The 23,679-nt window shown below is 47.3% G+C and overlaps 1 protein-coding gene across 3 annotated transcripts; it reads right to left on the bottom strand.

The window, feature by feature from the left end:
• Window positions 1-231: 231 nt before the first annotated feature.
• CHRNB3 (cholinergic receptor nicotinic beta 3 subunit) lies at window positions 232-23,635 on the bottom strand. 3 transcript variants are annotated; one of them, XM_080573036.1, is made up of 10 exons: window positions 19,995-23,635; window positions 19,842-19,911; window positions 18,023-19,257; window positions 11,445-15,317; window positions 10,808-11,165; window positions 8,640-8,791; window positions 8,043-8,087; window positions 4,006-4,115; window positions 2,919-3,801; window positions 232-1,853 (listed from the first exon to the last, which is right to left on the bottom strand). In XM_080573036.1, the coding sequence occupies exons 5-10, from the start codon at window positions 10,848-10,850 to the stop codon at window positions 1,719-1,721; spliced, it is 1,368 nt and encodes a 455-aa protein (XP_080429162.1). In that variant the 5' UTR covers window positions 10,851-11,165; window positions 11,445-15,317; window positions 18,023-19,257; window positions 19,842-19,911; window positions 19,995-23,635; the 3' UTR covers window positions 232-1,718. The 3 variants fall into 3 exon arrangements, with proteins under 3 accessions (XP_080429162.1, XP_080429161.1, XP_080429163.1); XM_080573035.1 differs by having other exon boundaries at window positions 10,808-10,965; window positions 18,023-23,635; XM_080573037.1 differs by lacking the exons at window positions 10,808-11,165; window positions 11,445-15,317; window positions 18,023-19,257; window positions 19,842-19,911; window positions 19,995-23,635 and adding an exon at window positions 8,866-8,921.
• Between the last annotated feature and the right edge of the window lie 44 nt (window positions 23,636-23,679).

Below are 23,679 nucleotides of genomic sequence, written 5' to 3'. Positions count from 1 at the left end.
GGTTTGTTCCAGGTTCCTGCAATGTAATAATCAACTCTGAATGCTTCCTCCTCAAACTCACACACACAAGTGAAAGTCACAAGTACTTTCCAAGCACGTGCAAAATCCTGTATTTGAATAGATTTGAGACAAGTCTTTTCTGAAGTGGGCTGAAAACTAGACTAGCAACAAAAACAAAAACAAGGAATAAGAAAGTTCAGCATCAATATATAGGCATTCTCACCCCGGGAATCATCTACTAAACACAGCTTTATTAATGATGTTTGCACAGGTAAACAAAGCTTTCTGCAGTGACAAAACAAATTGGGATGATCTAAGCTCACAGAGGTCTGGTGAGCACACGTAATCCAAGCACAAGAATATCCTTGCATATTTTTAGCACTTTCTAACCTCCACCCTTACAGAGAAAGTCTCAAGGCTAGCTAAAGCTTTAGCAACAGACTCACATTCATATTGTTGAGAAACAGATCTCCAAATCCCTTGTCCGCCTTGAAAACATCTGCAAGTTCTGAGAGGGATTTTCTAAAGGACTCCATGATGGCACAGCTCTGCCCCAGGGAAAGCGGTGAGAGCCTCACACGTGCATTTTCTGTCATGTCTTATTCACACTTTAGAGAGCTGTTTCTAATAATGCAGAAGGATCCCTTTTAAATGCTTCAGAGGAATGAAATTCTGAATTGGCTGAGAAACACAAAAAAGCCAACACCCGAAGACATACCTTTCTGGTACCCAGCCCACCCCACAGCTCTCAGGAGAAACTCCACTTCTGCACCAGCCGCAAGCTTCGTTTGCCGCAAGTGATCATGCATTAACAAGATCCTCTCCAACAAAATTATTTAGGAAGATCACTGTTGCCACATGGAGTAGCATGGTCACTTTTCTCTATGAGATATGCTTCTGATGATCTTCCACTTCCAGTCCTGTGAACGTGAAGGTGCAGGAATCATAGCTTCCAAATGCAGAGCATGGGGAAAATCATTACTTGTTCAGCCTTTTGGAATATTAGAGAGCACCAGAAAAAAAAATGCAAATACTGAAACATGGCTAACACCTTGCAAATTCCTGATGGCCAAGAGGAGAGACAAAGTGTGCATGATATAAAGGCTGGTAGCAAGTGGAAAGAGCTGTAAGTTCTCCCAGGGTTGAGCTGATCCTGAAGCAAGGTAGGGCCACAGTGTCAAGGTCTTGAACATCCCATCTAAAAGGTATTTATAATTTTTCTAATACACATGCTTTGTGAGTGCCATTTCCGACATGTACAGGAGGCAATCCGCAGGGACTTTGCAGTTTTAACTTGGAAATGTAGATAAACTGAGTACTGACTAGTGTTCCTACGATACTCTAACTTATTTTATAAAGCCATATTTTAACTGGAACATCTGCCTGCAAAGCATAGTTGTGCCAGAAGCATTATTTTCAATTCTAACTAATAATCTTGGCTCATATTATAACATAACCAAGCTACTAGTAAAATACTTAGAACCCAGTTCTGCGACATCAATTCACTTTAGTATTCAGCTGTTCGCCAACCCCTTCTCTGATCTCAGCCAAGACTGTAACCATTACAGCTGCATGAAGATAGAAAGCATCAGTCAGTGCCTGTTACCGTCACCTTCTCTGTCTCTTGCTGTTGCTTCCCTTCCTATAAAACAGAGACCAAGCCCAAAGGCACCACCATCCCATGGCATTGTACTGGTATGCTAGTGTGGGAGCATTTTCTACAGAGTGTTGTTCAGCCACATCTGTAACGCAGGGGTAAAGATGAGAACTGAACCTGTCACTGATGCCACCAGAAATAACCACAGGAAGATCCGATCAAGGACTTGAGCTACGAATTTCCAGTCCTGGACAACCTGTGAAGGAGAGAGGGAGAAGAAACAGAAACAGCAATGAGCCTGGTGCTTTGTTGTTACTGCTACATATATTTCAGTTCCAAAAATCTGGCTTTAAAAACCAGAATTTTGTAGTGTTCTGTAGCCTGAAGCCAACATGGATCTCCTTTTCATTACCAATACCTGCTAGCCACACAAAACACCAAAGCATTTCTGTAGTATTAAGCACACGATAATCGGACTTCTTTCAGGCTGTGCAAAAGCTTTTAGCTAAGTGCATAGATAAAAGCTTAGAGGCTCAAGCTTGAAGATGGCTTTATAATGAATTAGGTTTCTTTTAACAGAACTGCATTTCCCTTGGAGAGAAAGGACTTGGCTTTAGCAAAGCACTTTGATTCAGATGTTGCTTCCAGGACAAGTGGTCCCATTGGCTTTTTTGCTTAAGTGCTCTGCTGGCTCAGGCTGCCTGCATTCAGGAGGGAGATTCTGCATTGTTAGTACTGGCACAACCCCACATAATGGAAGAGCTATTTATAAAAGCAACTCAGGGGAGGGTTGTTTTGGTTTGGTTTTTTAATGATTTAAGCCTCAAAGAGAAGACTTCAGTCATGGACAAGATATGCTCACATACAGCATGTTTGATTTATTGTTAATCTCTCTGCTGAAGTCATCAATACTGCTTGAACAAAGCCCTGGCTTTTGCTAGGAGGGTGCTAACTGAAGTTGTTCTCTTTTCATATGCGGCTGGGTGCATTGCCTGGATGTCCTACACTTGCACGAGGTGCAATGTTTATGCACAAATTTTTCAGAACACCCCCCCCCTCAAGACAGGAATCCCTCCAGGACAGGCTGCTGTGGCCTCGTGTCTGGGAAAAGCAAGGATTCCCACAGCAACATACAGTTCTCCTCAAAGTAATGCATTTTCCCAGAAACTACAGTTTCTATCCAGCAAGGAAAGCTCCCAGGACATGTCTCAGATGAATGCAGGAGAAAGAGGCAAACAGAAAGGCATGCAGAAAAGAAAAGGGCCTGGAAGTCAGTGCTGTCAAGGGAGCTGTGATCCCTCGTTGCCCTCCCTTCGCCTACCTGTCTGATGAAGTGCTCCTTTTTAACATGCCTGGAAATGTATCGAATGGAATCGGCTGCCTTCTCCAGAAAGGCAATAACGATTTTCTCTCCACCTTTTGCTTGCCTGTGTTTCTGCTTCCCCGGGAGCTTTGATTTCAAGGTGGTTTCCTTTTCCTCAGTGTCTGAGAAGGAATAACGATCTACATGGCCCTTCATGCAGAGCAGTCGAGGCAACTTCTGGAGGAAGAGTCTTTTAACCCAGGGAGCCATGGGATGGTAAGTCGCTGAGGAGCGGTGGTGGACATTGATAACAAAAACGGTGACAATGATGGAGAGGGTGACAAAAATCATGATGAACAGCAGATACTCACCAATCAGAGGGATGACTTTGGAAGAAGAAGGGATTATTTCCTCAATCACTAAAAGGAAAACAGTGAGGGAGACCAGAACTGAAGTAGACAATGAAAGCTTTTCTCCTTCATCTGAAGGCAGGTAAAACACCAGGACAGTTAGAAAAGACAGTCCCAGGCAAGGGATTATTAAGAAAAGAGTGTAAAAGAGTGGAAGGCGTCTCAGCACAAAGGAGTAAGTGACAAACGGGTAAGAGTACAGCCCATCCTTCCTGTTGCCTTTCATACCTTTGGCATTTAAGATTTCCCACTCCCCATTATCAAAGAAGTCCTTCCTGTCTACATTTTCGTCCACTAGAATCAAGTCCACCATGCTGCCATCATACGTCCAGGACCCAAACTTCATGGAGCAGTTCTGCCTGTCGAAGGGGAAGAAGGTCACGTCCATTGTGCAGGAGCTCTTGTAACTGGCTGGTGGCGTCCAGGTCACCACTCCATTGTACTTCACTATGGCTTTGATCATCAGGGAGCCTTCAAAACGCCCATCAGCACTGGGGAGGTGGACAGGAAGAAACAGCACCAAGTTCAGGACTACGTTTGCCCCAGTCCTACCTCCTCACGGCTCCACGCAAGGAAAGCCAACGTGCACGCTGTCTAGAGAACCATCTTTATAACAGCACATGCAAGCTCCATGGTAGCTGACAAGCCTTGCCCATGCTCTAGCCTAAGCCTGGAGCAAGGAGCACACTACTCACTTTTCAAACAAAACAATGTCAGGAAGCCACAGAGACTCAGAGGGGACACGGATGGCGGTGATCCCACCGTATTCCTCTGGATTCCAGGAGAGCTTGTGGTCAATCCATTCCTGCAACGAGCCAGAAGACTCCTCTGCCCACCCAGACCCAACTGCCTCATTCCTCCTCCCACCGCCTCTCTCCAGGGGGCTGTATTGTACAGCACTACGTGCAGAGCTTGGCATAACGCTGATCAGCTGCAGGACGGATGCCATACAGGCATGGCTGGGAGACATTAATCCCCATGAGCCGCAGGTGGGCCCTATCAACACATGCCTCTCTACACAGCCTCAAGGTGGGCACTCCTGGAGAGCGCTGATGGTTTTCCCATGCGTATTGCATGGTATTGGCCAGGGGAACAAAACAACTTCTGTGATTCTGTACTGCAAGGAGAGAAAAGCAGCTGGTGATATGGTCAACATGTAAGATTTTTATACCGGTGTCTATGTTAAGACATCTATCTCTATAAACTAGATTACACTAGATTACATTGTCCCTTCCAACCATATAATTGTTCATTCATCAAAAAAAACCTGCAGGCTGTTGCAGGAAAAAAATAATACAATAATCTTTTAAAGCATTTGGTTACAATCTTGAAGAGATTCGTTTTATTTTGCTGTAAAAAGTAAAAGCAAGGAGAGTCCTGATCGTTTTCATCATGCTGAACTCGTGTTTTGTTTTGTTTTGTTTCTCAGCTGGAAAGAGCCCAGCAAAGTGGCTCCAGCAACCTGGAGATTCCCACTGAAAATCAGCTCTCTGATGCCTGTTCATGAAGGGGTTTTTCAGCTGCTCACTAGAAAAGCAGCAAGGGGGAGTGAGAGCTGTAGGTTGTGCTCAATACCATGCAGCAGAGGATGAAACACTTTCCATTAAGCTCCAGCACTAAGAGCTTCCCAGGGACTTGGGGGCCTCAGCCTTCTTCGGGCAATTTTCTCTGTGAGTTAAGGACAAAATAAAAAGCAGTATTCTCTGCTTCTCCTTCTTCCACACTTTTCTCCTCCCACTTCTTCAGCTCCACATGCCTTTTGCCGCCATACCCAGGCACACATGTTATTGCAGCCCTTTGCAGCAACCCAAAGCCTCAGTGGAGACGTAGGTGTAGCAAGAGTGAGTGTTTATCTCCTCCAGGAGCAGGGAGGGGACGGGGCCAAGGTCATGGGTATATGGTTGGTAGAGCCCTCCTAAATTTTGGCACAAAGCACAAGCCAAGGAGGCTGTTTCCCAGGGTGGTACCATGGCAGGATTAATGGCCCTGCTACCTGCACCAGAAGAGATGAACCCACTCTCTGAGCTGCCCAAATGGCTGGTGTCAGCTTTCAGGCTCAGCCTCCATCCCAGTTCCTCCTGCTGATGAAGGAGGGGTGGGAGCTGTTCAGGTGTGGAAATAGAGGAGAAGGCCTTCAGTGCTCTTACCCTCAGCAGCAGGGACCACTTTTAGCATGAATTTTCCCCTTTGGATGAGGATCTAGCAGATGTTACCAGCAGCCTGGGCCACGTGTGCTCTGGACACCTCCTGCAATACGTGCAAGGGGGCTTAGGCTGGAAATGTGCCTGCTGTGTAAGGGGATAGCCAGCAGTAGCCAAGGCAGCTATCTCACAGCCTGTGCTAACACCGCAGAAGCAAACACCCTGTGAGCCACCTGGAAACAATCATCCCTCTGGAGTCAAACTGGAGCTGCCCCTTGGCTTGGGTTATCTGTGCATCTGCAGTCCTCCTCCCTCCCCCCCTGCCCTGCATTGATTTGTCTCCAAGCTAAAGTGCTCTTTCATGTCTGCAAGGCAGATGGTTGCGTGTCTCCTTACTAGAGCAGAAAACAGACTGTGTGCAGACTTTGAGGCTGAACAGTTTAAAATGGGTATCTCCCCATGGGCTATGCTGACATGAACTGTAGCACCAGATGCAAAGGGCTTTTTCCTCTCCTCTCCCTGCCTTCCAAACTGCTCCAGATCCTCCACTGCTCTCTGCTTCCATCAGCTTTGCCTAACTCCAGCTCCTGGGCTGTCGGTCAGGCACTTAACCACAGTAAAACAGATCAAGAAACACTGGACCCAGACTCTTGACTCTTGCTATTACATTCTACAACTTGCCCAACCTCAGATACATCCCAGCAACCACTAAAAGCTCCTTTGCACCCTTTGTGTCTACCTGGATGCAGAGCATCAGATTCCATCATCTTTAGAAGATGGATTTTGAGGAGGAAAAAAGTAAAATAAAAAGCAGAAAATCCTTGGATTTGAGATTTGCTCACTTTAAAAAAAAAAAAAAAAAAAAAAAACTCATGCAGAGAAAGACGACTGGAAGATGACTGACCCCTCCACCTCACACACCTAAGGTGAGGACCAGACTTCCCTGACCTCCCTATTCCTGTAGGACCAGAAGCTCTGAGTCATTAGAAAGTTCCAGTTCGTTTGAGTGTTCTTTCACTTTTCCCAACCCAAGAAAAATATTTTAATTCTACTTAGTTTTAGGCATCTCTTCCCAGCTGCTGTTTTTGCACTTTCTAATAATCCCGAGCACTGGATTGCATGTGGAACCAGTTTCACACTAAGTCTACAGGAATGTACGACTCCCAGAAGACGACACCTGGGTCAGGCCACAGGTATGTAGTGCTCAGCCTGTTGTCCGGGGGGCACCTGCATGTGTGAAAGCCAGTGTCCATGCCTCACTTATTTTCTGCTCCCTTTGCATTTCATTTGGGCCTTGATGGGGTACTAGAAATGGTAGAACCCAGTGAGAGCCCAGCTCAGCAACCCCTATGAAAATCTCAGCACAGAGTTAACACAATTGGCATGTCTACAGTGCAGCTTCCCAGGAAGGTTTTTCTTTTATCCACAGTTCAAGGCAGAGGGATCAGAGAAAGTGGTTTCCTCCCCCACCTCCCTACTTCTGAGAGATATGGAGTGGATGGTGGCATGCTTCTACCTCCTGCAGCTAGTTTGGAGGAACCTGCAGCAGAATATGATTTCCCTTGGCACGCGTGGTGACACAGGCTCCAAACTGCGACTAGCTCAGGGGGTCAGTGTTGCAAACAAAGAGGGTGTCCAATGTGGGTGGTCTAACATAACACTTAGACTTGGATCAGCAGCAAATTTCCCTGGCAGAGGGGGGATTCCTGTCCTCAGCAAGAGGAGTCTGTGCTTCTCCATCGTTGAGGGAGATGCCATCTTTGTGAGTAGTGTCCGTACAGCATCTGGGGTCCTGCACCACCACAAAGTTTGCACTCTCTGCAGGGCTACAAGTACCAGACTGAGGACACGAACTCAGTTGCACTTCTCCTCCATCAGCCCGGCAGTCTGGGAACTGCTTCCCACAGCATCACTTTGAGCAAGGCTTTATGTCCTCTCCCTAGGATCAGCTGACACATTTATAGAGCTTACATGTCTGAGAGACTTAAAATAATTGTCACAAGGTCAATAAACTGGTGCCCTGTAATCCAAACCAAACTCAGTGTTCTTCAGGAAGGAAGGAGACCTAACTGTTAACATGCACCTTTCCTCCATTTGTGTAAATTACTTCCAAAAGCAAGCAAGACAGATGTGATTAATTTGCAGAAATCCCACAGATTTTAGTATGAGGGGAAGGGTGATTAACATGCTGGCCTTTTATTTCTCTTATGCTAAACCTCCCTCAGCTCAGGCAAGAGACACAGTGCTCAGATGACATCCAAGTCTGAGACAAGATAGTCCCTCAGGGCACAGGCAGCATCCTGGGGACAGTCACTGCTGTACCAGGAGATGTTTCTTCCCTGAAATACAGCTGTCTTGAGCCTGCAGCTGGGGTGCAGGCCACTAAAAGAGGGTACCCCATTTCCTGAAGGCTCACTGCCTGCCTCTGTGCCCCTTTAAGCACTTGCTGAAGGGAGAGGAGAACTTCAGGCAGGGTTATACGGCTCTGTACTTGTCATGGACAGCAGTGGATGGTGTGGTAGGCCGGGGTGGCCCTCATCCTTGTGCAGCCCCGCAGCCAGGGTGGGGAGGCCTGACGTGGTCTGATTTACCTGCTTCAGCCACACATTGGTTGTCATCAGCTGATTCTTCTCATCCTAGGACGACACAAGGTAGAGAAGACAGCAATACCAAGGCAGCCAGGGGAAACGTCCTATACCCGCGATGTCTCAGCCCCCTATGGAGCAGGGTGCTGAAGAGCTGGGAGGCAGCAGGGCTTGGACAGTGAGAGGAGGCAGGCAGGCGTCCCAGTTCCTATCCCCATGTTGCTCAATAGCATTTGGGCAGGCAGGAGCCAAAATGTGATCCTGCACAGGCAAATAAAGCCCAAAAGGAGAGGCAGCCTTCCACAGCAGGAGGGGCGTCGCTCCCTTCTGGCACCTCCCGGCCCTCCTCCCCTATGCCAAGGGGAAAGTGGGCAGGGGATGTGGACAGCAGCCTGGGGCTGTCTGGTTCACCCACAGGGTCCTGTCTGATAGGATTTGGCCTGGATAGGCCTTGCCTGGAGTGAGCAGTGTCCAGCCAACCCCACACTTCCTCACCCCCCTCCTACACCTCATTAACTTGGGAATGTAGGCACCGGGGGCAGCCTTTGAGGAACATCTGATGCAAGGAGGCCTTAGTCACTGGGAGCCCACCACAACACTTACCACATCCACGAGCTGTGATATCTTTAACCCAAAGAGGACTTTGATGGTGTCGTTGGAGTTTTGCACGGGGCGGACCCATTTCTGATAGCCTTGAAATAGGTGCCTGAGGAGCGCGTCCTCATTCTCAGCCACTGAACTGAAGGCAGACACACCTGGAAGAAAGTGGGGACGTCTGGGAGCCAGGACACAGGCCCTTAGCAGAGACGGGGGCAAGGGGCAAACAGACCTGTGATGAGTTTGCACCAGGTTTATGTTTCCTGTGGTATTTTGCCATGAGTTGGCATACCTTCCCAGTCCTGTTTATCATTCCTTAGGAGATCCTCAGGCTAAGAGCATCAGGTGCTCTCACTCACTCTTGAGTAGTAAAAACACAAGCTGATTAATGCTACCCCTGTTTTTTTTCTGATACCTGCAGTATAGCAGAGACAGGGAGCCACAGGGGACAGCTGGTCACTGTGGGGATATTCCTGGCTAGCAGCTAGAAACAGCAGCATTAAAGTGTGGGCATTTCAGAGCCTTGGGTCTTCGTTTGCACTTGCTCTGGAGCCAGGCTGTTTTCAGCCAAGCCCAGTGCCAGGATAAGAGGCAATGAAAGCAAACACCTTCTGGGGTTAGCCAAGGGATAGCAGCAAATTACTGAAAGAGACGAGTTTGCCCAGCTGGGGGGTGGAAGGCAGCAGCACCAGGGGAGCAAGCAGTGAAAGGAGCTGGCCTGGCTGCAGGAGGAGCTGGGTGACACATGTAGGGCCCGGCCTACCCACCACCAAACACAAACTGCTGTGGTCTGCACCAGCAAGGCCTGGGACCCTTCAAGTTTGCCCTGTGTCATGGAAGGGGAAGAGCTGATGCCCCCCACCTCTCCCCAATGCCAGCCCTGCTCCATGTGATGCTTCTCTCCTAGCACGACCTCCACCTCTTCCCTGGCACACACACTGCACCAAAGGTGAGCAGGATCTCACCTCACTTCACAGTCCCCACGGGGGAAAAAGGAGCTGGTGCCAGAGCCCTGTGCCAGCGCTGCTGTGCCACCAGCCACAGGGGACCTTGCACGTCACTGCCCTGCTCCCACCTCACTTCCCACCACCAGTGCCCTGCCAGTCCCCCTGTGAGCAAGGACCCTGTGCTCCCATTGCCATCCTGCAGGCACAGGGGGTTCGGCTCCTTTCCAGTTGAGGGGGAGCACAGGAGAGCCCTGCAGGGGGTGCAGCCAAAGGGCCAAAACACAGCGAGCAGCAAGCACCAGAGTTGGGGCAGCCCTAAGGTGAACAAGTCCAGTGGCCCCTCCAGAGGGACAGCTGGAGGCAAGTGCTCCTGAGAAGCACCAAGGAGAAGGAAGGCAGAAGGAACAAGATCAGTGCTCTTATAAGACAGCCTCAGTACTTGCAGGGTGATGGTTTAAAAGCAAAAGTTTTTAATGAGGAGGAAGATTTATCAGGGTAAAAAATAGCCTAACAGCTCCTTTGATCCTACTTCGTCTGATGATTAAGCTAAATAAAGCCACAGAGCAAACACTGAACCAAGCAGTGTTGCCTTTGGAAAAACAGACACAGACTGTAGGCCAGATGCATCCTTGAATTTATCACACGGAGTATAGATAGGGTAAAAGTTTTGGAGGCAGGTTGCTACAAGCGCTAAAAAAAAAAAAAAAAAAAAGCACCATTTGCCACCATGCCTCTCCCCAGTGCCACAAGTCCCCTTTCTCACCGCCATGATGCATGCCAGGAGCAGCTCCCCTCAAGTGCATGAACAGGGAGGGCTGGATAGGGACTCTGCCAAAATAACATGCAAGCCCCCTGAGAAATGCTGTCAGGACACTTAGGACTCCATCAGCTCACCTAGGGCATTTCAGTGTTACTCCTGATGATGGAGATCTACCCCTTATTCCTGCTCCAGCAGTGAGAGCAGAGCTTTGGTTCTTCGGTTAACTTCTACCCAGTGATCACCCTGTCGCACCATAAATCTTAAAACCCCATTGCCAAACTGGATGAGGCTGCAGTGCAAAGTCAGCAGCTGGTACAACCCTCTCTTGCTAGTCTGGCAGCACTGAGAGGAGGATCAGGAGAAACTGGCGTCTGCCTCATTGCAGCAATCAGCAGTTAACTGGCTGGAAGAAAAAATCTTGAACATCTGCATTTTGTCTTGGAAGAATAAAAAAAAATCACACTTACCTGAGTGGGTCAAACACAGCACACAGAGCATCAGGCAAAGCATGGGCACCACCGTGGCTTTTCCTTTAAGTATGGTCCTTTGTTTTCATAGGCAAATCAGTCTCATCCTAGTCGGGGGCTAAAACAATCTGGTTAAAACCCAAGGCGGACAATTGAGCCTGCAAGGCAAGCGGGCACCTTTTGAGCTTCATCTTGCATCATTATGACGCTCCGTAAAGCACACTTCATTGATTTTCAGTCAGCTGTCACGTCCCGTAAGCCTGAAACTGGTCTCTGGGTCCTAAGCTCTGACCGATGTGTTCGGGGCAGTATTTGGGTGGCTACAGCCCCTGGTGTCCAGGAGTAGAAGCTAGGCAAGCTTTTTAAGGAAGAGAAAGGCATTGTGTTACACTGCCAGCTACAGCTGGGGGAAAAATATAACCAAAACCAGGCTATGGATCAGCCCCAAAGACAGACCACATGCCCACAAGATTGTCTGTTTGCTCTAGCTGTATCTGTTGGTCTGATAAAAGAGGCAAACTCTCTAAAGACCTAACTTAGGTTACTAATTTTTCAAATTATAATTGCTGTTTTACAGCTTAAAAATGGATATTATGGGGAGGGGGCAGTAAGACATAGGTGGGAAAACAGTGCTTACTTGTAACATTGCATTTCATCACATGCAGAGAAAACCACAGGGGAGAGGACAGAAACGCTTTCACAGGACCACTGACCAGCACAGCTGAAGGGCACGTGAGTGTGTGTCTACATGTGATGTGCATGGCAAAGGCAGTGACACCTTGGGCTGAGCTTCCTCCAGGAGCCACCACAGATCTCCGATATCAGATGTGACACGGGCTCTTCTCCTCCTGCCCCCGATCACTTCTCTGCCAAGGGTATCAGGATCTTCAGCCACACAAAAGCTCTGTTTTTCTTCCCAAATTAAAGTCACCGCACCGTCTCTGTCTACAGAGGAGCCTTTTCCCTGACGCTTTCAAGTTCAAGGGAGAGTGTTGCAAACTTATTTCAGTCTGAGCCCAGACATAAATTTCTGCTTTGATTCTTCCCGTCTCTGTGCTGGCACAGTTTCCCTACATGTCTGCCACAAACAAAACTGAGGCTGTTTTCATATCCTTAGAGATTATCCTCGTGCTCTAATGCATATTTGCAACCTAGATGAACTTTTGCTTGCTGCTTTTTATATGGGAAGCCTGCTGTTTCAGCAGCACCCAGGTGCAGATTTTGGTACTGTCATAAGTTATTTGATTCAGATTTGCCTCAGCTGAGGTCCTCACAGAGGACTGGTAACGGGCAGCTGTAGCCTTATCAGATTATTCAGCTTTTTCTGGTGAAAAAGATGTCATGCCAGTGTGGTTCAAAGTCACGTTGCTGCCACCAGTAACTTCTCGTGCCTCACCACCTGACTCATGATGTCAGGGGCTTGCCTCTGACCCTGTGGCAGCTTGGTGGCTTTGCCTTTCCCATCTTCGCACTGCTCAGGCACTATTGAGACACTCTGTCTTGAGCAGCATGTCTTGTCCCTGCTGTTACTGCCACCAGACTGCTCAGCCTAGTAGTGAGATCCAGACCAGGTGTAGGCACATGGCTGAGGTGCGTTCATCTAGTCACCAGGCACTGCAAGGATGCATTTTCTCATGCTGACTTCAAGGGAAAAGAGGGCATTCGGCTGGAATGGGGCAGGCAGACAACACCAAAACCCATCATGAAGTTGAGAATGTGCAAAACATTTTATCCTTCCCAGTGCAAATTTTTCTATGACAAAGCTACCCCTTAGAAACTTACTGTGCAGGCTTCCCGGTGCTTCCCAGCATGTTTTTGGTCCAGCATGGGGCTCAGCACCCTCAGGCACCATCCATCATCTGTGCAGAACAACAACAGTTTCACAACTGCAAGCCTCAGCCTTTGCTTCGTCTGATCATAATCACAGCAAGAGATTGCACCCGGGCAGTGCTCTGTTAGTGCTGTCCTGAAGACTGGAGAAAAATGTGTCTCCAGCACAGCCCAAGAAGCCCACTGCTTGGAGGTAATGAAGGTAACCAACCAGCTACCGTGGGAGTAAGTTTTTATCCACTACGTGGAGGCTGCCTGGAGGGAAATGGTGTGTATGTTCGCATTACTGTTGCCTCCACCTGGATCGTGGCAAGAGGTGAGGATCTCTCCGCCTGACCCCAGAATTATCCAGGAACCAGAGTTGGGAAACAATGCGTTACGTTTGCTTGGTGAGGGTGCTTTCTGTTTGTTCGCAAGCCATCCTCTCCAACGCCGTATGAAGGGAGGTGTGCGTGAACCCTCCCTCTCACCAAGGGGGCACCGAAGCGTGGGGAGCAGCCCCCCCGCAGGCGATGCACGAATTTTCTGGGTGAAACTCGCACCGTCTGCCTTGAGGACCTGCCTTTGCTCTCCCACAGGCGTCAGGGGATCCCTCTGTGACAGCAGGTTACCACCCGAGGGTTCATCACGCCCTCCCCTGCTGCTCGCCCTCCTCCTCCTCCTCCTCCCTGCTCCCTTTCCCCCCAGGGCACCGCACCGCAGCCTCCCCGCTTCTCCCCCGCGGCGCCCCCTCACCGCCGCCGCTTTCCTCGTTTCCCCCCCCCCCCCCCGGGAAAATATTTTCTTTCCCCTCTCCCTGCCCGTTCCCCTCCCGTTCAGGCGTTTTCCTGCCTCCTTCCCGTGCGGCCGCAGCTCCGCTCCCCGGCAGGAGGCGGCAGCGCAGCCGCCGGCCACAGGTCCCAGGGGACCGGGGGGTCCCGAGGGGGGTCCCGGGGGGGTCGTGGGCTCTGCTGCCCGGCAGGGGACACCCGCCGGGGGTGGGGATTCCTCGGGCAGACGGGGGTGGCAGCGGGATTCGCAGTGAAAATTCCCCTGTGATGTGAGCCCGTGCCAGGGGGCTGCCAGCACTGCACCCCCCCCTCTCCAGCTCCACCAGGCTCTGCAGGTGCAGGATGAGGTTTTATGGAAGGAGAGGTGTTTCAGTCCTGGGTTTCCTCAGCGCTTTCCTGCCGTGGCCAGCTGCCTCCTGCCTCCCTTCCCGGTCCCACCACGTTTACGTGAATGTGGACGTGTGAAGGCTGCGAGGCCCCGTGCCTGCGGACGGCGTACAGCCCGCACAGCCGGCCTCTGCCCGCGTGCCGGTGAGAGCCTTCCACCACCCCAGTGGGGCTGGATACGCGGAGGGACATCGAGGACCTCCAGGAGGCTGGCGGGCTCCTCACCACTGCATACACATTGACATTTCTAATAGATGGTGCTTCGCCTCCCACTCTAGTCACTTTGTTTTCCTTTCTCACTTCTAAGTGTACAGCGAGGCCTCGTACAGGGCAGGGCACCGTGTCTTGGGGCTTTGGGGACGATTCCTGCGTTTCGGCGATGCTGCGTATCTCTGAAATTTGATACTTTTCACAGCGGTTTGTTCTGAGCTGATAACTGTAAACTAAGATCTGGCCCCGCTCTGCTATTTTCGCGGCTTGTCTCTCCATTTTATCAAGCTCTTCTGGGCTTTGAGGCCCTCTCCTTGCAGCCCAAATGTTATCCGCAGCATTGTGGATTTTCTGCTCAGATGTCAAGGCTGGGAAGACTTCACAGGTAGGTAAACTATTACCAAGGACCAGAACATTGCTTGGCATGAGAGAAAACGTTGGTTTGCAGACAGCTGCTCTGGGAATAACAACAGTGCCTGGGTCGTGTCTGTCCCTGCAAGGAGTTGGTGGCCCCTCGTGTCCCATGGATATACCCGATGCCTGAGAGCCCTCACCAAGGAACGTGTAGCACTCCAAGGCTCCAGACACTCCAGGGAGAGACACCGTCCTCTCTTCTTCTTTCTTCGTCTGATCTAATACAGGCTTTTTATCCCCAAAGCAATCATAAAAGCCAAGGGGCAACTCCTGCCGCGTCCGGTAGCCTCGGTAAGCTGCCTGAATCTTGACAGCAGCTTTGTTCATTTCATCCAGCTCTCTTCGGACTCGATAGCCTCTCCATGCAGCCTGAATGATGGTAGCCTGCTGAGCTTGTTTTTGGAGCTGCTGCCACGCTTTGCTTTGCTGTGTCTGGTGTGGCAGACTGGGAGGTTCTCCTGAAGATACCACACTGAAATAAGATATTTTGTCAGAAATTACAAAGTTCTGCCTGCGATGAAGGTGGCTAGGTCCACAAGCTCTGTTCCTGCCTGCATCTGAGGGCACTTGCTTGTCATGATCTTCTCCTAGGTTAACAGAGAAGGTTGCTTTGTAGATCCACATATGGACACAAGATTCACACGAAGATTCCTCTTTTTAGCTTTAGAGGTGTATTTTGATACAGTCAGACGATAATTGTCTGGTTGTCTAAAAGATGAAACTGCAACGTATCATCTAGAAATGCTGGAATTGCTAGGAGGTGTGTATTCTTTGGTCTCTTGCTTTATAACACTACTGGATGTTGTTCTGGTGCTTGTGGCTTTTTTCTTGATGTTTCAATAAAAAGACATACAATTGCTGTTGTGCATTTTCCTCTCTTGCTCCATGCCTCTTGCTACCTGCTTGTATTACAAAAAGATCCTTATTTCCATGGTTCACAAGTTCTCCATCACATGCATTTTCAGCACATTTTAGGACTTGCTTTTACGTCCACAAAAAAAGATACATATTCTATCTCATTTGCAAGCACACAATAGCCTTATCAAATTGTCTTTCATGAACATAGTCCTCAGACTCAAATTTTTGTACATAATGGGTTGTTCTACCATCCAGAGTTTCAATTATGTATTTAATTTTCTCTTTATATATATATATATTTATATATATATATACGGGAAGGGAAGGGAAGGGAAGGGAAGGGAAGGGAAGGGAAGGGAAGGGAAGGGAAGGGAAGGGAAGGGAAGGGAAGGGAAGGGAAGGGAAGGGAAGGGAAGGGAAGGGAAGGGAAGGGAAGGGAAGGGAAGGGAAGGGAAGGGAAGGGAAGGGAAGGGAAGGGAAGGGAAGGGAAGGGCAAACAACTGTCACATCCTTGCTTAGGTGCAAAGGTGACCATTCTCTGGCTGATTCAGATCGCTCTGACCATTTCCTTCACTTTGAGGGCTCCTTAGAAGCCTTCACATGCCAACCACTCATCAGCAACAAACCTGTTTCTCATGACCCCTGACATGAGAAGAGCTTCAAAGCAGCTCTTCTGAAGAGCTGCAAAGGGAAAGTAAGCCTGCCCTACCTAGAAACACTCCATCTCCAAATTGTGGCCAGGTCCACTTAAGTTAGGATCCAGGCCATTTAGTCCACCTGTGAGCAAGACACCTGATGTTTGAGATACCCATCTTCTGCATGGTATCTGATGGTTTCAGCTCTCATCCAGGAAGAAAAAAGTCTGGACTCTAGGTTGACCCAGCCTGGACTCACATTTTGTAGGCCATAGCACACCAAGAGCAAAGTTCTCCTACTTCCTGAAGTCCAGTTACTTTACAGTCAAAAACTTTAGAAAGTGGGAATTTCCTCACAGCAGTCAGGACACCCAGATGAAAGGGGACAGCTCCTATAAAGCACATGCATTTCTGTTTGAATCACCCCTGGTTAAAGAGGAGAATCTATTCCGGTAGCATCCAAACAGCAGACAAGGCTTCATCTCTGTCACAGTGGTTACCCCAACCAGGACCACAGAGTCAGCTTGTCCCTGGGAAACAGTGTTGGGGGAGTTTGTGAGAAGTTCTGCTTTTAATACCTCCCTCTGACTTCCTTCTGTCCTCCCCAGATCACGTCATAGCAGGGCTTGCTTCAGCCCACTGCTGTTCTGAAGTCTACCTGATGGTTTGAGCTGGGCTGTGAGACTTTTTCCTTGCCGTGCTGAGTCCATATGATCTGGGTTAATGTCAATTTATAAAGAATAATATTTATCCTTTCCAGCAATTTCTTAAGATTAGATGGAAATGTTCACAGGTAAGAACCAAAGAGATAAGATAATGGTATGGCCACCATTTTGAACAGCTGCATCATATTTTTGGCCTCCATTTTATCTGGTTCAGGCACAGCCACTATCAGGTTTCTAACCGAGAATGTTAAATGCAGATCCTGAAGCCTGTTTTCTTACAGAGTAATATCTAGAGTTTCCTACCTGTACTAATTCACCACACGAAGCCGTTAATCCCAGTTCAAAGGAGACGTGTCTCCATGTGCTTAAAACTCAGCACTGTCTACAGCAAGGCATTTGTTTATCATATTAGAGTTTTTCCCAGTCATGCTCATGAATATGTACAGACAAAACCAAGTTAGATCTCTGAGGGGCACTGATGAAAAGCCGAATTTCCATCGACTTTTATATTTTTACTTTTCTTTAATTTTCATAACAGAAGTCTAATAGTATTGAGTATAGAAGAAATAAAGGCCTTGGACACATACACATAACAGACTGTTATCTAAGGCAGACCTGTTCCAAGTCATACAATTGACCTGAGAGTATGTTAATGCTTTATGTGAAACATGATTGTAAGCAAAGCATGGTGTGTCAGACACCTTCACAATTCCTGGATGAAGTGAGAGTACATTTTTCAGGTAATTTGCAGAATTTAAATTTAAGGTAATGTATAATCCTGACAGAAGAGATGTGGAGGTAATGCTAGCTAGTAGAATGATGTTCTGTAATTATTTAGTGCCACATATTACCAATGGATATATCTGAAAACTGCTTCAGTTAATTGAATAGTTTAAAGAATTAAAAGAGCAAAATTAGAGGTTCCAAGACCCAAAAAGCTTTCATGACTGGATAACATATCTGGTGCTTGTGTGCATTTTCAGCAGGGGGCACGGCCAAAGTGCTCCGCAGGCTGCTCCTGCCATGCAGGAAGAGGGCCAGCTCTCCAAAGGAAGGCCAATAAATGTGGTGCCAGGACCCCGGGTGACAGGAGCAGGTGCCAGCAGACAACTTACCGCAACTCTTGGAGGGCTTGCAGAGCACAGGCCACCAACCTGAACTCTGCAAAGGCCCCAGAATGCCTTTTAACCACCTCAGGGCCTAACCACACAAACCAGTCTGCTGTCACCACGGTCCTACAGCATGTTATCACCCACATTTGTCCTCACTGGGGTGACTTCTCACACTTGCTTTCAGCGCAGCGTGCCTGTCTGAGATGACTTTTCAGTCAGCCAGCAGAGAGGCTTCAGGAGGTCCCCAACACTTTGAGACCCTCAGCAAGCCCACAGACCACAACACGCTAGCTCCGGAGGCTTCAGACCACCAACAGAATGGAAAGGAGCAAACCTAAGGTTGCAGGAGCCTGCTACGGGTGGCACTTCAGGGTTTCATTCCTCTGTGGGCAGCGGGGATGACCATCTGGCTGTGAATGTTGTCAGACACCTTATTTGCTGAGGGTGACCATCTTCTAACAGTGCAGGCGGGTGTTACCTTACCGTGATCTCACCACAGCACTGTCTCCTTGTGACATCATGAGCAAATGCCTGCTAGGTGACAGCTGAAGCCATGCGTGGCTTCGTGACTTTGGTGGTGAAGAAAAGTGCTGCTGCATCTCGTTTCAGACAAAGGTGCTGCCCCGGTACTCCCTCTTCTACATGGGGCTAATGAGTAGAGCCGTGGTGGGTTTTCCAGTGACGCTGATGAGAAAAGCCATGGTGGACTTTCCAGTGATACTGATATGAAAAACCATGCTGGGCTTTCCAATGACACAATTTTCAATGAAACAAAGAAGAAATCCCAGCCCCATGGGATTCAGCAAGGTTTTCCCCAAACTCTTTGGTCAGGCTTTCAGCCCTGCTGCATAGGCAGGACTTTCTCTGTAGGTTTCTGTGTGAGGAAAGTTATGCCAGTGATGAACACGCTGCCCAGAAAGGTCTCAGCTCCTCTGAGAATCAGGGGGTGTGCCTGAGCTCACTGCACCACCTGTCCTCAATGAGCATTTCTCTTTGCAAATCCAGCAGTCACATACAGGAATCAAAAGCCAAAGTAGAGTAAAAGTAAACAGGTATGTTAGTTCAGCTTGAAATGAAGGAGAGTAAAATCTATCACAACAATTAAGCTCCTCATTCCTCAGGTCAAACTCATCCCTAAACCCAAAGTATTCTTCAGCTGAGACATGCTTTTCCTTCCAATGCTATTTGCAACAGTGCTTTGCATTTTCATCTCCCTGGCACATTTTATAGTATGCAATAGTAACAGTCACCAGCACATACTAAGAGGTTATTGTCTCACATCCTGAATATCCTAGTGCTGAGCTGCCGAGGGCTGCTTAACTTCCGACAGTATTAATTGAACAACCCAAATGAATCTTATTTTGGGAGGACAGGAGAGCAATACCACAGGGGTGCAAGCCAAAGCAGACAAGAAAAAGATGGTGAAAATAACATTCACAATGAGAAAATGTTTCTGACCTGTTAGTAGAGAGATCTTTTAGTGGGGAGAGAGGTCTTACTTCTACAATCATATCACACAGATGATGGTTTCTGCAGACAGCATGATCACAAGGCTTTGTGGTGACTGTGCTGTGAGAAAGAAGCAAGGCCACTGCCACCTACTGCTTGTGTAAGCCAGTGATTTCTCCTGTGACTCAGAGCAAAAGGTGTTGACAGAGGCTGGTTTTGATTTGGTGTCACCAGGAAATCTAATTTTGTCAACTGATGGCAGTATCAAAGTAAGATAATTCCAATGATACTACACTTGTGGTTTGTGTGTGTGTTTTTAAGAGGTTACTTACAAATATCTGAAGTTCCTCGAAGTGAAATGTCCACACGTGCATTCACTTTGGGGGATAAGCGTGTCCTATTATCCACGACCAGGAGATTTCCCTGGCGTAGTACCTGTAGAGCAGGATCTGCCCATTTTCCCAACATGCTGAACACATAAATAAACTCTGAGCAATTTCAGTCCCTTGTCAGTCAAAGAAAACTAATAGATTTTTCTCTCTAGACTCAAAAATCAAGAAATGAAGATAACTAAAAGTATAGATAGCAGAATTTTAGGTTCTTGATAAATAAATTGATTTTCAGACCTCTGACATGACACCACAGATAAACATCTTTATTTCGAAGTGACTCCTGGAGGAAGGGAGAGAAAAAGCTGGACTGACCTGTCCAATTGGGTATCCTGAAGCTTCCTTCTCTGCATTGACAGGTGTTATTATGGTTATTAGCAGAAACCTGAAAAGCAGGCAGAAATCTTGGGATTTCTCAAGACCAGAAAAAGGTCACTTCCTCTTTAACAAAAAAAAAAAAAGTGTCACCTCTGAAAATTCTTTACTTTCTGAGCAGGTCCAGACTGTAAAGCACCTAAAGCCAGCAAATTTTTTCTGCAGAACACGTGTGAGGGCAGTCCTGAAAAGAGATGGGGGAGGGAGGTGAGGGGTGACTGAATAGCAAACTGCTGCAGTGGGAGAAGGTTCAGAGCAGATGAGTAAGAACAATGAACACAGGGAAGAATGTAAAGAATAACTGCCAACTTTCATAAGAAAAGCTGAAAATATCTCAACACAAAGGGAACTGGATGGTAACCTTTTTTTTAGATATACAACTGTACCACTGGGTCGTCAAATCGCATAAGCAGCCTTCATATAAGAACTAAAGAACTTCACAGAATCACAGAATCGTCTAGGTTGGAAGAGACCTCCAAGATCATCTAGTCCAACCTCTGTCCTAACACTAACAAGACCTCCACTAAACATTATCACTAAGGGCTACATCTAAACGTCTTTTAAAGACCTCCAGGGATGGCGACTCAACCACCTCCCTGGGCAGCCCATTCCAATGCCTAACAACCCCAATAAGTTCTTCCTAACATCCAGCCTAAACTTATGATATGCACTTTGAAGAGAGCAACTGGTCTGAGCTACCTTTCACACATATATTTCTTCCCGGAAACTAGGGACACCCAGCATTGTGATAGTGAGCATATAGAAACCAGTAATGGGAATCACATTTATATTGTGATTCCACTGTATACAACTGCTATATTGTGCTTGTGTCTTGATGTCAGCATTTTGCCGTAACATTCTGAGTCCTAAGACTAAGTCTAAGTCCTGTGTAATGCCAAATATCTTCAAATAAATAAGCTTGGTATTAAACTTTATACCCTTCTTGTTTGGAATATCTGGAAGAACCCGGTCAGAGAGTATTGGTTGCTGACAGGAGGGCCATAAATGAGTCCAAGGTGAAAGAAGAAACTATTGCTGGAGGAAAGACCTCCTGTTTCTGCATAACTCGTCACAGGCCACTGGACTGAAGCTTTCCCAACAGGAAAGCACATACCTTTCAGACTCAAATGCTGAAGAGTTGATTCATCAAGAGGTAACCAGTACAGTCACAGACCTTGAAACTTTAATAGCCACAGTGAAGCCTGAAAGGAATTTAGAAGCTTGCCTACTCCATTCAAGCCCCATTCTGAATTAAAACCGTAGAGACTAGCCTCACGGTATTCTTCAAGCTCCACCCTAAACGCAAGACCTTTTAATAGGCTTACCATTGGTCCACTAGACCAAATTTAAGATGCAGATGATGATCACTTTTTCAGAGGTCCAAACATGAGCCCAGGCTTTACAAGTCTTTCGTGCCTGTACAGTGTGAGGAGGCAGCTACAAGAGAAATAATAGATAATTTTGGGCTACAGGCAATAAAAGCCTTGATACTCAATGTTAAATGAATCAACAGGGGCAGGAGTGTGGAGAGATTTAATTATGGCAATATAATATGTCTATTCACAGGAGAAGTCCTTGAACATTTCCTTCTGAATATCTGCTTTAAATGTTGACTTCTTCAGAAGATTGAAGAAGACTTTCTTTTGTAAGCTGCTCCTAGGGTTTCATGGTGTATCAAACAACAATTTTGTTACACGTTTTTTCCCCTGCACACTTTTAAACTCCTTTGGTCTGTGTAATCCTGCAAGGCTTTCTGCCCAATTTGAGCAATAAAATGCTGCAGTTAGATCAAAAGGAGATCCCTGTAAGAAGACAATTTCTGTTGAAAACAACAAACAGGCACAAAAGGAAATCTGTAATAGTGATTACTATCACGATATCTCTTGAATCATGTACCTATTCTGTTTTGCTGTCTCTCATTTACCAATCAGTCATTATTGTGGCTAAGGTATGGCAACTAAACTGCCGTTTAACGCAGCAGGGGTAACATTCCCAAACTTGCAGCTGTGACACAGCACAAGCATCAACATTCTTTGGCAGATTGTATTTTAGTTGTTAAAATCAGGCGGTAGCTCAAAAGACCCCTTTCCATCTTTCCAGAGGCAGACAAAGGTGTGAGCTGCCAGGAGGCAGAATTGCCTATAGACTAAAATCCTACAACAGATCTCAGGAAAGGAACCAAAAAGGTCGACTACGAGTAACTGCCTTGTTCCAAAGAAGCATGGGAAAGGAGCAGTCCTTTGAAACGGATTTAGAAACTGGAGTTGCAGTTTTAGTTTTACCCAAGGAGCTACTTGGCTTTCCTTCTTCCTACATTCAGACTGGGATTTGGTTTGTATTTTGTTCAGCTGTACAACTTCAAAATTCGCATCAGGCACTCTGCCTAGGTTTACCCTACATAGGGCTGAAAGCAAATGAAATCTCAGCAAGACAGAAGTTTTTAAGACCATTCTAGTGGCGACAGAGACAAAACAGTGATGGGAAGTAGATGAGAAAGAAGGGCAGCAATGAAGGATTCCCTCAGCGTGACAGGCAGTAACCCAACCATGCTGTTACCTTCCCCTCCCTTAAAACACAGGGTCCACAGTGCTCTACTCTAGGCCGCTGAAAAACCCAATTAGACAGGGAAATCTCATACTTTAAAGAGGGGGAAAAAGTTAAATGCTACATACAGCTCAGGTAGACTCTACTAGAATAAATTGGGGCAAATGGAGGGCAGCGTGTAAGCAGACACTTCTCTTTTCAGAAGCAGCACTGATGTTCTGCCTGTCGTAACATCAGCCCATTTCAGGAGATCTCTCTGTCCAGATTTTAAGGATGGGACACTTCTGCCAACTGCCAGCAAACCTCCTCAGGTTGTTTCCTTTATAAAACAGCCTTCAGCAGAATGCAGCCACAGGCATTTAAACAATTATTAGCTATTTCACCTGCAGTTGGACAGGCACCACTCACAAAAGCCTTTGACATCTTACGTTCTCACTTCTTCTTTTTAACTCCCAATTGCATTTTTCGGAGATGCTAACGAAACTGCTGCTGTATGCAGATACCAGCTGCGGCCAACAGAAACAGGAAGTGACACAGTACCTTCACACAGCTGATTGTGTGAACACAGTAAATCCCACTTAAAAAAAAGAAAAAAGAAGGAACTTTGCTAACAATTAAGAGATTGCAGCAGAATGACATGCAGAGAAAGATCAGCTGCAGAAGTCAATTGGTTGTTTTAGTGCCAGCTGTTTTTACACTTCATAGCTCTGTGTGACAGCCCGCATCACACCTAGCCCTAGCAGCACTGCACCTTGTAGAGAAAACAAAAGTCTCTCAGTATGCCTCCGTCTTACCTTACTAGCTACTTCTTTTGCTGTGTCGCTTTTCTGAAGGGTTATAAAAGAAAACACTTGCAGAAAGGGCACGACACGGCTGCCAGAGTGTAAAGCTGGTGGAGATGGGAATCCTTGGCTGGGGTGGAAGGAAGCAAAGCTGAAAGTTAAGAGCAAGATGTCACTTTTACATTTGCAAAATTAGTTGCCACAAGGTAATGGCTCATTGCAGCCAGGGGAGAGGACTTCTCCCCATCCCCTGCTTCTGGCCCTGCCCTTGTGTCAGAAGCAGCATTTTGCAGAGAAAATGGAAATAATTCACTAAATGGCTGCAGGTGCCAACTGTATAGCAACACTTCTTTAAACTTCTTCTCCTTGTCAATTTTTGAATTTGTGCTTTTTCGGTTTTAAATATAAAAAGTAACAGCAAAGACTCAGAAACACTACCAAAAAAAAATAAA

The sequence above is a fragment of the Anser brachyrhynchus genome (assembly GCF_964034855.1).
Source record: "Anser brachyrhynchus genome assembly, chromosome: Z".
NCBI lineage: Eukaryota > Metazoa > Chordata > Aves > Anseriformes > Anatidae > Anser > Anser brachyrhynchus.
The sequence above is the reverse complement of the archived record's forward strand: the minus strand, read 5'-3'. Positions and strand labels throughout refer to the sequence as shown.